This window comes from Seriola lalandi, unplaced genomic scaffold (assembly GCF_002814215.2).
Source record: "Seriola lalandi dorsalis isolate HSWRI2012SDOR001 ecotype SW California unplaced genomic scaffold, Sedor1 jcf7180002054466, whole genome shotgun sequence".
Taxonomy (NCBI): Eukaryota; Metazoa; Chordata; class Actinopteri; order Carangiformes; family Carangidae; genus Seriola; species Seriola lalandi.
In genome coordinates this window covers 218,777-232,823 of record NW_019525019.1, presented here as the reverse complement: position 1 = coordinate 232,823, position 14,047 = coordinate 218,777, and the positions used below count along the sequence as shown (strand labels likewise).

Sequence of the window (14,047 nt, the reverse complement as noted above, 5' to 3'; positions counted from 1 at the left end):
GAGTCTCTGTTAATGATGACAACAGCTATTCCTGTGCTCTTAAAGGACGTGAGGATCACCGCTCCCCTCCAGTGTGTGAGTTTACTCCACAGTGTCACTAATACAATGTTAAACTTAAACCTTCCACTACACAGTTTATGTCTAATATTTGAACAACTTTTGTATAAACTATTGTCTAAATAATATTCACTTCCACTTTATAAAGTCGTCCTTGATTTAAAGTTAAAATGAGAATAAAACACATTTTCATATTGATGTTAACTTCTCCTCATATTCCTTCCTCCAGATGCTCCAAAGCTTCTCTCTGTGTCAGTGAGTCCCTCTGGTGAGATAGTGGAGGGCAGTTCAGTGACTCTCACCTGTAGCAGTGATGCTAACCCAGCAGCTAATTACACCTGGTACAAGGAGAATGAAGACTCACCAAAAGCTTCAGGACAGATCTTCACCATCACTGACCTCAGACCTGAACACAGTGGGAATTATTACTGTGAAGCCCAGAACACAAGAGGACGTCGTAACTCCACCTTAAATCTGACTGTTGTAGCAGGTGAGTTACACACATTCATCTACACACACCTGTTTACTGCAGCTTTTATTTTGCATTATTTTGTACTATTACAGACGGTGGCAGACACACACAACTAACCCTGACCTCAACACCTCTTGGAGATTGTGGAGCTGTGTATTAAGCTCATGTTTACTCAAACATCCTGTAATTCCCTCCTCAGTCGTCATTATTTCCTTCTGATTATCCAGGTGCATGGAAATCAGCAGCTGCTGGATCAATCACTGCTGTTCTCCTGGCTCTCATCCTCCTCGCTGTCTTCCTGTGGATCAGGTGAGTAATTCTGTGTCACCATGATTATGTTCACTAATGCTTCTAAATGTATTAGTTAATTCACTCGATTGCTTTTCCTCCTGTCTAGAAGAGAGAACTCCTTCACACAGCAGTGTAAGTGTGGAGAGAGACCTGACAACAGAGCACAGGTGAGAAAGAAGAGTTCAAGTTTTCCAGTGCAAAAGATCAATATTAATCAATCTGTGAATATTATCGACCTCTGCTGGTGGCCAGTAGGAATTACAACAGAAAGCTTTTTGTTAAGTGTGAGAACTGTTTCCAGAAACTCTCAGTACCTGTTGAAGTAAAGAATAAGAACTGAAGAACAAACTCCCCTGATCCCATCTAGCAAGTATTTTACTGTACGGTCATTTTGTGCAACAGCACAATAAAAGTCTTGTTATAATTGAGTTCTGTTTGTCCCGTCAGCTGAACGTGGGTCCAGTGTATGACACCCCGTCATCTGCAGCACAGAGACAAGCAGCAGGACAGCAGGATGACCTTCACTACGCCAGCATCTGCTTCTCACAGAACCAGGGAGATGTTGTCTACTCCAACGTCAGAGTTCATCCCCAGAGAGAAACAGAGGAAGAGGAGGAGGAGGAGGATGGGGTTGAATACTCTGCTGTCAGATTTAACAATGCCAGCAGTGCACCAGGGTGAGCAGCTCCTCTCACATCAACATTTTCATCACTACACTTATTTAACTAGAAAATACACATTAGGTTAAAAACTGTGAGAGTGAATGGTTTATTCTTCCCTTCACAGAACAAGACGTCAAGAAGATGGAAATGATTCATGTGCACTGTACAGCACAGTCAACAAAAACAAAAACACACCATGAATCTGAGCTTTGTTATTTATACTTGGATTTTACAGCATCAAGAGAATCAGAAAGAATACACACATATAAACAACAGTGGTTTATGTAGGGTTTGTAAAGACTTGTTTGTTTGCTCATTGTTTTTTAAAAGTTTGTTTGAACCAAATTAGAAAAAGTATCAAATTTTCTTACTTCTGCTTTTATCAAACGATGCAGATAGCTTTGATTTTATTTGTCCACATGCACAGCCACATACCACTAGAGCTTTACCTTTGTTTATGTAATTTGAGTGAACTGAACTCTTTAATGTATGTTTTCTGTATGTTTCTATATATATATATAGAGATGTGTATAAGAGACAGGGTTTATTCTTCCCTTCACAGAACAAGACGTCAAGAAGATGGAAATGATTCATGTGCACTGTACAGCACAGTCAACAACAACAAAAACACACCATGAATCTGAGCTTTGTTATTTATACTTGGATTTTACAGCATCAAGAGAATCAGAAAAATACAAACATATAAACAACAGTGGTTTATGTAGGGTTTGTAAAGACTTGTTTGTTTGCTCATTGTCTTTTAAAAGGTTGTTTGAACCAAATTAGTATCACATTTTCTTACTTCTGCTTTTATCAAACCATTAAGAATAAAACATTAAGATACAGTCAACATTTGTGTTTTGTGAGTGCTTTCATTGGGTGCAAGTTATTATACATTATTATTATTATATCATTACTTATACATAAGTTATAATCTAAATCTAAATATTGAATCTCAGTGTAAATGTTAAATCCATATAAATGTGTGAAATTTAAATTTAACATTTAGATCTAAATTAAATATTTAGATTTAAGATTTATTTTTTCACACATACACATTGTTAATTCAATATAACATGAATTTCTGTCTCAAATGAGAAGATAATCAACTAACTGTGGAAAGTGAGTTAAATATTCAAAACATCGGCTAAAAAATGTAACTGAACTTTTACAGTCATCACTGCATAGCGTTAGCCGTTACTCCTATAGTTAGCTGTTACTAGTGTCTTCACTCACTAGCTAGTGCTAACTACTAGCTACTAGCTAGCTAGCTACTAGCTAGTGCTAACTACTAGCTAGTGAGTAGAGAACATCAAATGGGGATCCTCGTCTTGTTACATATCACTTTAGGGTCCTCGACAGGAAAAGGTTTGACAATCAGTTGTCTCGGTATCAATAGTCAACTTACTTACTTTTTATATATGACTTCTGAACAAGTAATTATTTGCAAGTAACTCAATTGAGTGACATTTTTTGTTGTAATGTTGTATCACATGTACATTGTCAATTTCACTTTGCCGACATTTACTCAATATGTCACTTCAAACCAGAGATAATAGGACACTGGACTTTTTCATGCTAATGTGAATAACTTAATGAATGTCTGCCCTTTCATTGTCTCGACAACCGCTCATACGATCAACTTCAAGCTTGGTGGATGTGTTGCTAAGGACCTGATGAAGCTCAGTGTCGACTGAAGTTTTTCAGATGAGCAGTTGTCGAGAAAATCCAGAATGCAGCGCCAGGGTGACTGATGGCATCTGTGATGATGTCACAACTGTGACATCACAACTTCAAAGAACACCTAACACAGGGTGACTGATGATATCTGTGATGATGTCACAACAGTGACATCAAAACTTCAAAGGATTTTTTAGTAAATTACTAAAAATTGACACCATTCTCAGGCTGTGACATCACAGTAACCTCCCAGTCTGGTTCTCAGAATCACCTCTGAGTCAAGGAATCACACACATATGAGTTTCAGACAAACGAGGCGACACACTGAGTGACTTCACCACATATGAACATACAAAAGCCAAACGGAGATCAACACTCTGAAAGACAAGTGTAATTACTTGAAGAACTCTCGTTGTTAGATAAGATGGCAGCTAAGTGCGACATGCAGGAAAAAATTAACGAACTCTCCCAGCTGCTCCAGAAGGAAAAAGACTTGCGTGTCAGGGAGAAGCAGGGGGCCGCCAAGAGGGAGAAGGGCCTTCGTGCAGAGATGAAGAGTGAGAAAGAAAGTCTTACCAACAAGAATTTCATTAAAACCCTGGCTGTGGAGAGGGAGAGGGACTCTTTACTGAAAGAGGTACAGAGTCTAAAAATGGATCTCAGTGATATCACTGAAGAGCACGAGGCTGAAAGGGCTGCAGAAAACGTCAGTAGAGAGCAAAGGGATGAACTGCAACAAGAAGTTGAACAGCTTAAACTGCAGCTTCATGAACAAAAAGACTTGCTTGTCAGGGAGCAGCAGAGGGCCACCGAAAGAGAGAAGGCCCTTCTAGCAGAGATGGAGAGTGAGAAAGAAACTCTTACCATCAAGGATTTTATTACAATCAATGCCCTAGAGAAGGAAAGGGACACTTTGCTGAAAGAGGTACAGAGTCTTAAAAAAGATCTCGGTGATATCACTGAAGAGAACAAGGCTGAGAGGGCAGCAAAAAAGGTCAGTAGAGAGCAAATGGATGAACTGCAACAAGAAGTTGATCAACTTAAATTGCAGCTTCTGGGTGCTGAGAGGCAGCTCAGGGACTCTGAGCGGGAAAAAGAGCAGTTCCAGAGGGAGCAGGACGAGCAGCAAGCTTCAGTTGTGCCTGAACTTGACACCTTGGAAGGGGAGAACGAGGCCTTAGTTGCTCAGACAGAAGAACTCAAAATGAGCTGCATAACTGCAGACGATGAGAAAGGGGCTCGCCCAACGCCGACTTTCCCAACCACCTCAGAGGAGGAAAACATTACTGTTGAAGACCTCCAGCCTGAATCTTCCGGGGAGAAGAAGACCAAAAAACGTAAAGGGTGGAAGAAATGTGTGCATTATGCCAAACCATGGAATTGGGTTAAAAAGTAGAAGTACTTTGGTAATACGTCCACATTTTGAGAATATGTCTGTTAAGATTCTCAGTCATCCAAGTCTCTGAGTGCTCCGGTTTCCTCCCACAAATTTATCAATTCAATAAAAAATAAAAAATTTCAAATAAAATAAAAATTTTGTTGTACTTTTTTTTTTATCCGTTCACCAGTCTTTAAAATTGACAAACCAAAATCTAATTGCTAAAGGAATTACAGCTGTTATTTTCCACACATGAAAAAACCTATATACCAAATACTTAAATTAAATGAAAACATTATAACAAACCATCCAAGATACAAATACTAATACTAATACAAATACTGAAAAAATAGGCCCAAATAAAGTAAATACATATATGTTCAGACTACATTAGTTTGATCTATGTGTTTCCACACGCCCAGTAGGTGGCGACACGATACCGGTTTGTGTCAACAAACATTACGAAGACGAAGAAGAAGCGGACCGGAAGTGTGTGGAGCCAGGCGTCGTTTTCAAAGCTAGTTAACGGCCGTTGTCTTGGTGCTGTGTCTCTGAACTTGTAAACACGACTTCTGCTAATAAACTTTGCCGATTATTTCAGCACAATGGATTCACTATAACCGGTCTTCGTGCAGGTGAGAATAAAAAAACATCTCTTAGTGGCTAACGTTGTTTGTGTTTACTGATTATTTGGCTGCTAACTGTTAGCAAAGCTCGCCCCCGTCCACCTCCGTATTTGAGATTAGCATGCCAAACTCCCTTTAAGAAATCTGTGAGTTTAAACTTGGCGTACTTACTAGCAAATGTACGCGTGGGTTAAACAAAACTTCTGGACTCTGCAAAAATATTCATAGTGAGCTGTTAAATTCGGCATAACGTAACACAAGCAGCCACAAAGCATTTTTAAGCTATCGATTCATAATTTTGATTTGTTGTTATGCATTTGGATCAAAGGGTGCTGAAACATAACCTGAGGAAATCAGCCGCATGTGCCTTTGTTTGCATTTAGAGACAGTGGTGCTTAGGTCCAAGTTGTGGACGTTTGTTGGTCAGCATAGAGTAACGTTAGACAAATTAAATTTCCACTTGAGTGAATGGAGGATCGTTGCATTCGTATTCTGTAATGGTGGATTAACATCTCAAATCTAAGTTGTTTAAAGTTAGGCCTTTAACAAAGCTGTTTCCTAAAACTTTAATTCATCAGTTTACTAGCTACACCTAGTTAAAACTACTGCAATATATTCTGCCATAATAAAGATTATAATTGTTAGTCTTTGAGCAATTTTAAATACATTCGTTACTTATAACTTAAGAGAAAACAATAAAATACTAAAGTCATTAGTAAAACCTAAACCCCAAAACAAATGTACCCCGAAAAACCACCTAATAGAACTAAATCAAATCGACAACTCAAGTATAATTTTATTTATAATGTGTCACTGTACTCCATAAATTAGAACCTCTTGTTTAACTTCATGTGTGTGTGTGTTTTATTTTCTATTTGTTAATACTGGGATGTTTATTTTTTCCTTCAGATTGTACACTACCTCCTTGACTTGAAGCTGAAAATATTATGGACAGTCTTGATTTCTCAGAAGAGGAAATTCAAGAACAGCTGGCGATCCTTGGCTACAAAAACATACCAAAACACAGGCTGCGTGAATTCAAGCAAGGTTAGACTCCTAATCATCCATCCTCCCTCTCCTCTGGGGTTGTCATATCGCTTTGTAGCTTGTTTGGGACCCTAAATGTTTATATTATGCTCTGATGTTTTAAAGAATGAACATTGACCAATATATTGTCAGAAGTAACTCCAATATTGATGAGTTCCATGTTCAAACTTCCTAAACCTCTATCCTCTCTGTGTCATGTCAGATCTTGATGGACTGATTCGACATGGAGAATGGAAAACCTTTGCATCATCCAACCAGATAAACTCCACCGAAAATCATCCAGCTCTATCTCAGCCAAGTCCCCCTGCCTACACCAAAGAAAAAGGTCAGGGCACTTGTCTCACTGTGGGGGAATAATAATTGTGTTTTTATTGTACTTTTTTCTGTGTAACATGATTTAGTTTTTCCATTGAAAATTGTCAATTCTGGGTTTTTCAACAGTTAGTCAGTGCAACTTCAAAGACTCTGGTCAGGGGTTTTTCCTACATGCAGACCATGAGAGACAGGTAAGTGTTTACTGCATGCATACATACATTTTTTAAATTTTCTAAATGCAGACAACAGGACGCCACATCCAGGATTTAACAATGAGATAAGATAATATTGGTGTTTGACATCAGAAAATGTTTAAATGATCGCAAACCTAAATGATAACCCTCAGGCTTTAGTGTCAGCAATCACAATCAAGAATGAGGGTTTATTTCTTGAGTCGCCATTTTGTAGTGACATTCAGATATTATTCAGGGATAAATCCATCTGTAGAAAGATTATGTACAAGCAGAGATTGTGTGTCAATTTCGTGCCATTTCAATTTAACACGGTCTTATCGAACTGTGGAAAAGCAGCAACTTTAGATTGGACAAAGAAATATGGAAACATACTTTTTTAACAGTGTCAGGCACATGTGATTGAGTAATATTATGTGTTTAACCCACAGGTGCTCACCACCTGTCAGAACAGAGACTATGGACGGCAGCAGAGACACTGTGACTCGTACGCTCAACACTCGTTGGCTCCAAATCTCCAGCCGCCTCCAGGTGCTCCAACCAGGCTGCAGGTGGAGCCGGACCCCGAAGACACACTCCACCCGCCCTTCACAGACAGCTACACATCATCCCCAGACACCCAGGGGAGACGCTTCATAAAGAGGAAAGTCCTCAGGTAATTAAGACACACATTCATGAGACCAGAGAGTGATGAGTCAGTGTCCATTAATCCTAAAGACTTTTCATTCATTCATACATTAAAACATTGCATCTGAATTTCTCCAGGTGAAAATAATTCATGTACACTTTAAAGCATGAAGATGCTATTTGGTGGACAGTTGTCAATTATAGTTTTTAGTCTTAATAATACATCAAAGTTTCATTTAATTGAAAAGCAGAACCCAAACTTGTGTTTTGAAATATTTTTTTTCTGACCAGCAAATACATTTAGAGGCATTTAGTTTATTGTGATATGAAATAATGCAACTGCAGGACTGAAAAGCTCTTGTATTTTTAAAAAATAAATAAATTAATAATTGATCTAAGTTGCCATTTTTTGTGTTGATTGATTAATCAAATGATCATTTAGCTGTCTGAAAAAGACCACGAAAGAACCCATTGTGTCGTCACTGTAACAGGCCAGAGGAAGAAAAACATCCTAAATCCTCCTCAAGAGTAATTTATTAAACCAAAGCTTTACTGACATTGTGTTTGCTCTACGTGTAACATGAACACGGATGTTTTTTTTTCAACTCACAGGAAACATAAAGGACAAACTCTTGTCTGTGATGAATCAATCTACAGTGAAGACTCAGGTAAAGACGACCCCACAGTTTGTAGAAATTCTTCCAAAATCTTCTAATCATCTCTTTTAACTGTTTTTTTTTTTACCTAGCATTTGTATATAATGGTAATAATTATCTCTATATACAGAACACAGACATAAACTGGAGTAGAATAAATAAAAATAAACAATAAAAGAGGGAAAACCAGTTCCACTGACACAGAATAAATAAATAAAGAGACAATTCAGGTAAAATAAGGAGGAGCTCCCTGATAAAACAATACTGACTGAGCCCACATTTCAAATCCCAAAAACTTTATAAATATAAGTCAGGTGCTCTAAATACACAGGTTATTTTATACATTTTTACACATTACACAAAAAGTTCCATGTGAAAAATTCACTTCAGACTTTTACTGTCCCACAAGAAGAAGAAATCATTTTTGCAGCAAGTGGCATAAAAAACAAATGCAAGCAAAAAACACAAGAAAATTAAAAAAACGAATTATTCTGGTGGTTCAGTGACTCGTTAAATATATATATATAACTGCTACATCCCTGTGTCAAGTTCCTGTCACTCTACTGTAAAATAAAGTCCAAGAAATACCCTGGAACGGAGTGAATTGAATCTAATTGTGGGATTAAGGGAAATTGAGTCGAATAAAGGGAATAAATTACAAAAAGCATAGATGTAATGCCTTTGGCGACCAGCAGGAGGTGCTGTTTTATTAGTAAGAAGAAGCTCCTGGATCCTGGATATCGGCTTAATCCTCTTAGCTCCTTCCTTAAGTCCTCTTCCTCCACGGATCACACACTGCACACACCTAAACCTGAGCGCAACTCGCCACCATGTACAAAACATCCAACAGTCAGTGGGACAAGGGGAGCGATGATGACAATAGTTCCTTCGGCTCCTCTTTTTGGGATGACGGAGGGAAGCAGGAGGATGAGGAGGTGGAGATTGAACGAGTGGTTAATGAGGACGACTCCAAACCTGTAGCCGAGGCAGAGGACTCCCTTCAAGAGGAAAACCCTGAGCTGAACAACCAGGGGAACTTCACCTGGGAGAGTTCAGAAGATGGAAGTGAGGAGGAGGAGGAGGAGGAAAGAAAAGAAGAATATGAGGAAGAGGAGGAGGAGGGACAGGAGCAGCAGGTGGTTAATGAGGAAGACACCAAACCTGTAGTCGAGGGAGAGGACTCTCTCCAGGAGGAAAAACCTGAGCTGACTAACCAGGGGAACTTCACCGGGGAGAGTTCGGAAGATGGAAGTGACGAGGAGGACGAGGAAGAAGATGAGGAGGGGGAGGAGGAGGAGGAGAGAAGATGAGGAGGAGGAGGAGGGAGAAGAAGAGGAGGAGGAGCAGCAGCAAGGGGTTAATGAGGATGAATCCAGACCTGTAACTGAGGCAGAGGACTCTCCCCAGGAGGAAAAACCTGAGCTGAACAACCAGGGGAACTTCACTGGAGACAGTTCAGAAAATAGAAGCAATGAGGAAGAGGAGGAGGAAGAGGAAAAGTGCAGCAGCAGTTCCAGTAGTCCTGCTCCGAGTCTGATGACCTCCGGCTATGGCACCTACAGACCAGAGGAGCAGGAGGGAGGAGACTACAGAGACGACCACTCCATAACCGAGTTCGACCAGGACAGTCGAGGAGACCTGTCTGAGGCGAGAGACGACGAAGAGGACGATCGTTCTCTCTGCAGCTTCGGCGGGTTCGACATCGAGTCCACGACTGAGCCAGAATACAGCGAGACTCGTCCAGTAACTGTGTTAGAGGACAACAAACCTGAAGCTGATTGTGGACTTGATAGTCCGTGTGAAGAGGAGAATATCACAGATATAAAATCGGACGATAACGAGTGGAAATTTGAAAGATCAGAGGATCAACACCACGCTGCTGCGAGTGAAGACAGATTCTTGTCGGAGGACAGGTATTTGGATGATGAGACCGATTCTGAAGAGGGAAAACAATATGAGGACATTGAAGAAGAAGTGTGGGAGCTTGAAGAGGAGATAAATGTGAAGAAAGAAACCGAGGACAAAGTGTCATCCGAAGATCCTGAGGAGTCCTCAAGCAACAAGGACATCAAGTTCATCGACTCCAACGTAGATTCTAGCTGGACGATGTACGACAAGATGTTGGAGAGGGAAGGAAACCTCAGGCAGAAGAAGGGTAAATGGTTTCCTCTCTCGATCACAAACATTTATGCTTTTTGTTTTCTAAACTTTAACTTTGAAAATGCGTCAACATCAGGATATCAGCTCGTTTAAATGGTTTTTAAACGATGACTTCTTCGTCCTAAATAACACCCGACCCCGGCCTTAAATGTTAGACACCAATCCAAGATTTTAGGTCATTTCAAACAGACTCATAATGATTATATTTATGTTTAATTCTGCTTCTGCAAGATTTTGTTTTCAAATTTATTTATTTATTTTTTTTAAATCTAACAATCAAATAAAAAGCATAAAAAATAAACTCAAGATTCAAGGTGTAATCATCAACTACATTTTTTATATTCCTTTGAATCTAAAATGATTGATTCTAAGTTACTGTTGTTCTTTGGGACAAGACATAATCTGCTGTTTGTATAAATATCTAGTTAATGGTAAACAATACGTCAGAGTTCAGTGTTATTTTCTATTGTTTATGTACAAAGTTGTGTCTCTTAAGTGAATTGATCAATATATTTTATTCTTTTGGAATTAATACAAGTTTATTTGATTCAGAAACTGAATGTAATTCAGGTGAATATTGATGATGATTGAGGTGATCAGCACACTGATGTCAGAGTTATACGTCCTCTCCCACCTTCATCAGGCTATACAACACTTCAGCCAAAGGCAGTGGAGTAATTTAATTATTATTGTTTATTTATCATTAACTGTTATTAACTATTATTATCAACATTAAGCTAATGGACAAATGAATTTCCCCTTGGGGATAAATAAAGTATCTATCTATCAATCCATCCATCCAAAAAACATCCAAAAAACAAACAAACATCTATGCATCCAAAAAACAAACAAACCAACAAACATCCAAACAAACAAACATTCATCCAAAAAACAAGCAAACATCCATCCATACAATCAAACAAACAAACATCCATACAAACAAACAATCTATTACTCAAGAGTAAATTAAGCTCATTTGCAGTATTAGTTATGAAAATGATTCCCTCTCACTGTTTACAGATCCTGTAGCACACTGAACATTAGAGGCATCAAATCGAAGTAAGTAGGTTTTGTTCTCTGGTGATGACCATCATGGCGGCTGTTTGTTTTCAGACGCGGCGAGCTGTCTGGAGGATCGACTGGCGGAGCTTCATCTGTCCACGTCCCCTTGTCACGGCTCTGAGACGGAGAACGAAGACGTGACCAGTCAGAGCGACTCACGCAGCTCTGAGCCGGACGGGATCTCGCTGACCGCTTTCGAATCCTACATCAGAGGCATGGTGGGTAATGTAGTCTCCAGGTTCCACTCCCCACATCTGACACTGAAGTAGTTGTACAACAGGTTTTATTTAGTCTGATTTTGGTTTGTATTTTGGTGATTTTTCATCAATGCAACTCGTACCTTATTCTCTATCTTTTTTAATATTCATCCTGAATGTAAAGCCCTCCAATGTCCTTGAAGATGATTTGTCACTAAAAATCACTTTTAATTTTGTTTCACACAGACTCGATCTCAAAGTGATGGTGACCTTAGGCCCAAACCCAAATCCTGTGAGTCAACACCAACCTTTTTATGCCTTTTTTATGCCTTTTTTTTATGAAATTTTTCATGTCTTACTATACTGTGATGTTTTTTATGCCTTACTATACTGTGATGTTTTTATGACTTTTTTTTATGCCTTACTATACTATGACTTTTTTATGACGTTTTTAATGCCTTACTATACTATGACTTTTTAATGACATTTTTTATGCCTTACTATATACTATGACTTTTTAATGGCGTTTTTAGATGATTTTATGACGTTTTTTATGCCTTACTATACTATGACTTTTTAATGACATTTCTTATACCTTACTATACTATGACTTTTTAATGACATTTTTTATGCCTTACTATACTGTACTGTTTTTATGACGTTACTATACTATGTTTTAATGACATTTTTTATGCCTTACTCTACTATGACATTATTTATGACATTTTTCATGTCTTACTATACTATGACTTTTTAATGACATTTTTTATGCCTTACTATACTATGATTTTTTAATGACATTTTTATACCTTACTATACTATGTTTTAATGACGTTTTTTATGCCTTACTCTACTATGACGTTTTTTATGCCTTACTATACTGTGATGTTTTATGCCTTACTATGCTATGACTTTTTAATGACATTTTTTATGCCTTAATTTACTGTGATGTTTTTATGACTTTTTTTTTTGCCTTACTATACCATGACGTTTTAATGGCGTTTTTTATGACAATCTATACTATGATGTTTTTGACTTTTATTATGCCTTACTATACTATGACTTTTTTATGCCTTACTATACTATGACATTTTTTATGCCTTACTATACTATGACTTTTTAATGACGTTTTTTATGCCTTACTATATTATGACTTTTTAATGACATTTTTTATGCCTTACTATATACTATGACTTTTTAATGGCGTTTTTAGATGATTTTATGACGTTTTTTATGCCTTACTATACTATGACTTTTTAATGACATTTTTTATGCCTTACTATACTGTACTGTTTTTATGACGTTTTTTATGCCTTACTATAATATGACTTTTTAATGACATTTTTTATGCCTTACTATACTGTGCTGTTTTTATGACTTTTTTTATGCCTTACTATAATATGACTTTTTTATGACATTTCTTATACCTTACTATACTATGACTTTTTAATGACATTTTTTATACCTTACTATACTATGACTTTTTAATGACGTTTTTTATGCCTTACTATACTATGACTTTTTAATGACATTTTTTATGCCTTACTATACTATGACTTTTTGATGGTGTTTTTAGATGATTTTATGACGTTTTTTATGCCTTACTATACTGTGCTGTTTTTATGACTTTTTTTATGCCTTACTATAATATGACTTTTTTATGACATTTCTTATACCTTACTATACTATGACTTTTTTTACTTTTTTTATGCCTTACTATACTATGACTTTTTTATGACATTTTTTATGCCTTACTATACTGTGATGTTTTATGCCTTACTATACTGTGACTTTTTAATGACATTTTTTATGCCTTACTATACTCTGACTTTTTTATGACATTTTTTATGCCTTACTATACTATGACTTTTTAATGACGTTTTTTATGCCTTACTATACTATGACTTTTTAATGACGTTTTTTATGCCTTACTATACTATGACTTTTTAATGACGTTTTTTATGCCTTACTATACTATGACTTTTTAATGGCGTTTTTAGATGATTTTATGACGTTTTTATGCCTTACTATACTGTGCTGTTTTTATGACTTTTTTTTATGCCTTACTATACTATGACTTTTTTATGACGTTTTTAATGCCTTACTATACTATGACTTTTTAATGACATTTTTTATGCCTTACTATACTATGACTTTTTTATGCCATACTATACTATGACTTTTTAATGTGTTTTATGCCTTACTATACTGTGATGTTTTATGCCTTACTATACTGTGACTTTTTTATGACATTTTTTATACCTTACTATATACTATGACTTTTTAATGACATTTTTTATGCCTTACTATATACTATGACTTTTTAATGGTGTTTTTAGATGATTTTATGACGTTTTTTATGCCTTACTATACTATGACTTTTTAATGGCGTTTTTAGATGATTTTATGACGTTTTTTATGCCTTACTATACTGTGCTGTTTTTATGACTTTTTTTATGCCTTACTATACTATGACTTTCTATGACATTTTTTATGCATAACTATTGTACTACGATGTTTTTATGCCTTACTATACTATGACTTTTTAATGACGTTTTATTTGCCTCATTATACTTTGACATTTTTTTTAAATGTTATTTTCATTACATTCTCCCTATGATTATAT

The 14,047-nt window shown here is 37.0% G+C and overlaps 3 protein-coding genes across 3 annotated transcripts in view; all 3 read left to right on the top strand.

Moving 5' to 3' along the window:
- Positions 1-1,975, top strand: part of LOC111658781 (B-cell receptor CD22-like) — a gene marked incomplete at its 5' end in the record, with an annotated part of 12,303 nt that extends 10,328 nt beyond the window's left edge. The window contains 6 exons of the mRNA XM_087175399.1: positions 287-547; positions 757-838; positions 927-1,142; positions 1,188-1,200; positions 1,268-1,497; positions 1,607-1,975. Of these exons, the coding sequence (XP_087031525.1) occupies positions 287-547; positions 757-838; positions 927-1,142; positions 1,188-1,200; positions 1,268-1,497; positions 1,607-1,682 (878 nt within the window). The remainder of the gene's footprint in view (positions 1-286; positions 548-756; positions 839-926; positions 1,143-1,187; positions 1,201-1,267; positions 1,498-1,606) is intronic.
- A 3,054-nt stretch (positions 1,976-5,029) lies between these two features.
- The window catches only part of hyls1 (HYLS1 centriolar and ciliogenesis associated), a 12,879-nt gene continuing 3,861 nt past the window's right edge, over positions 5,030-14,047 (top strand). The window contains exons 1-8 of the mRNA XM_023411455.2: positions 5,030-5,175; positions 6,076-6,213; positions 6,416-6,538; positions 6,655-6,719; positions 7,151-7,374; positions 7,959-8,014; positions 11,276-11,442; positions 11,668-11,713. Of these exons, the coding sequence (XP_023267223.1) occupies positions 6,114-6,213; positions 6,416-6,538; positions 6,655-6,719; positions 7,151-7,374; positions 7,959-8,014; positions 11,276-11,442; positions 11,668-11,713 (781 nt within the window). The 5' untranslated portion in view covers positions 5,030-5,175; positions 6,076-6,113. The remainder of the gene's footprint in view (positions 5,176-6,075; positions 6,214-6,415; positions 6,539-6,654; positions 6,720-7,150; positions 7,375-7,958; positions 8,015-11,275; positions 11,443-11,667; positions 11,714-14,047) is intronic.
- Positions 9,311-11,010, top strand: LOC147818824 (uncharacterized; the record flags this gene model as incomplete). Its single annotated transcript, XM_087175400.1, has 1 exon — positions 9,311-11,010. A coding segment is annotated over one exon (945 nt), but the record flags the coding sequence as incomplete, so codon positions are not given.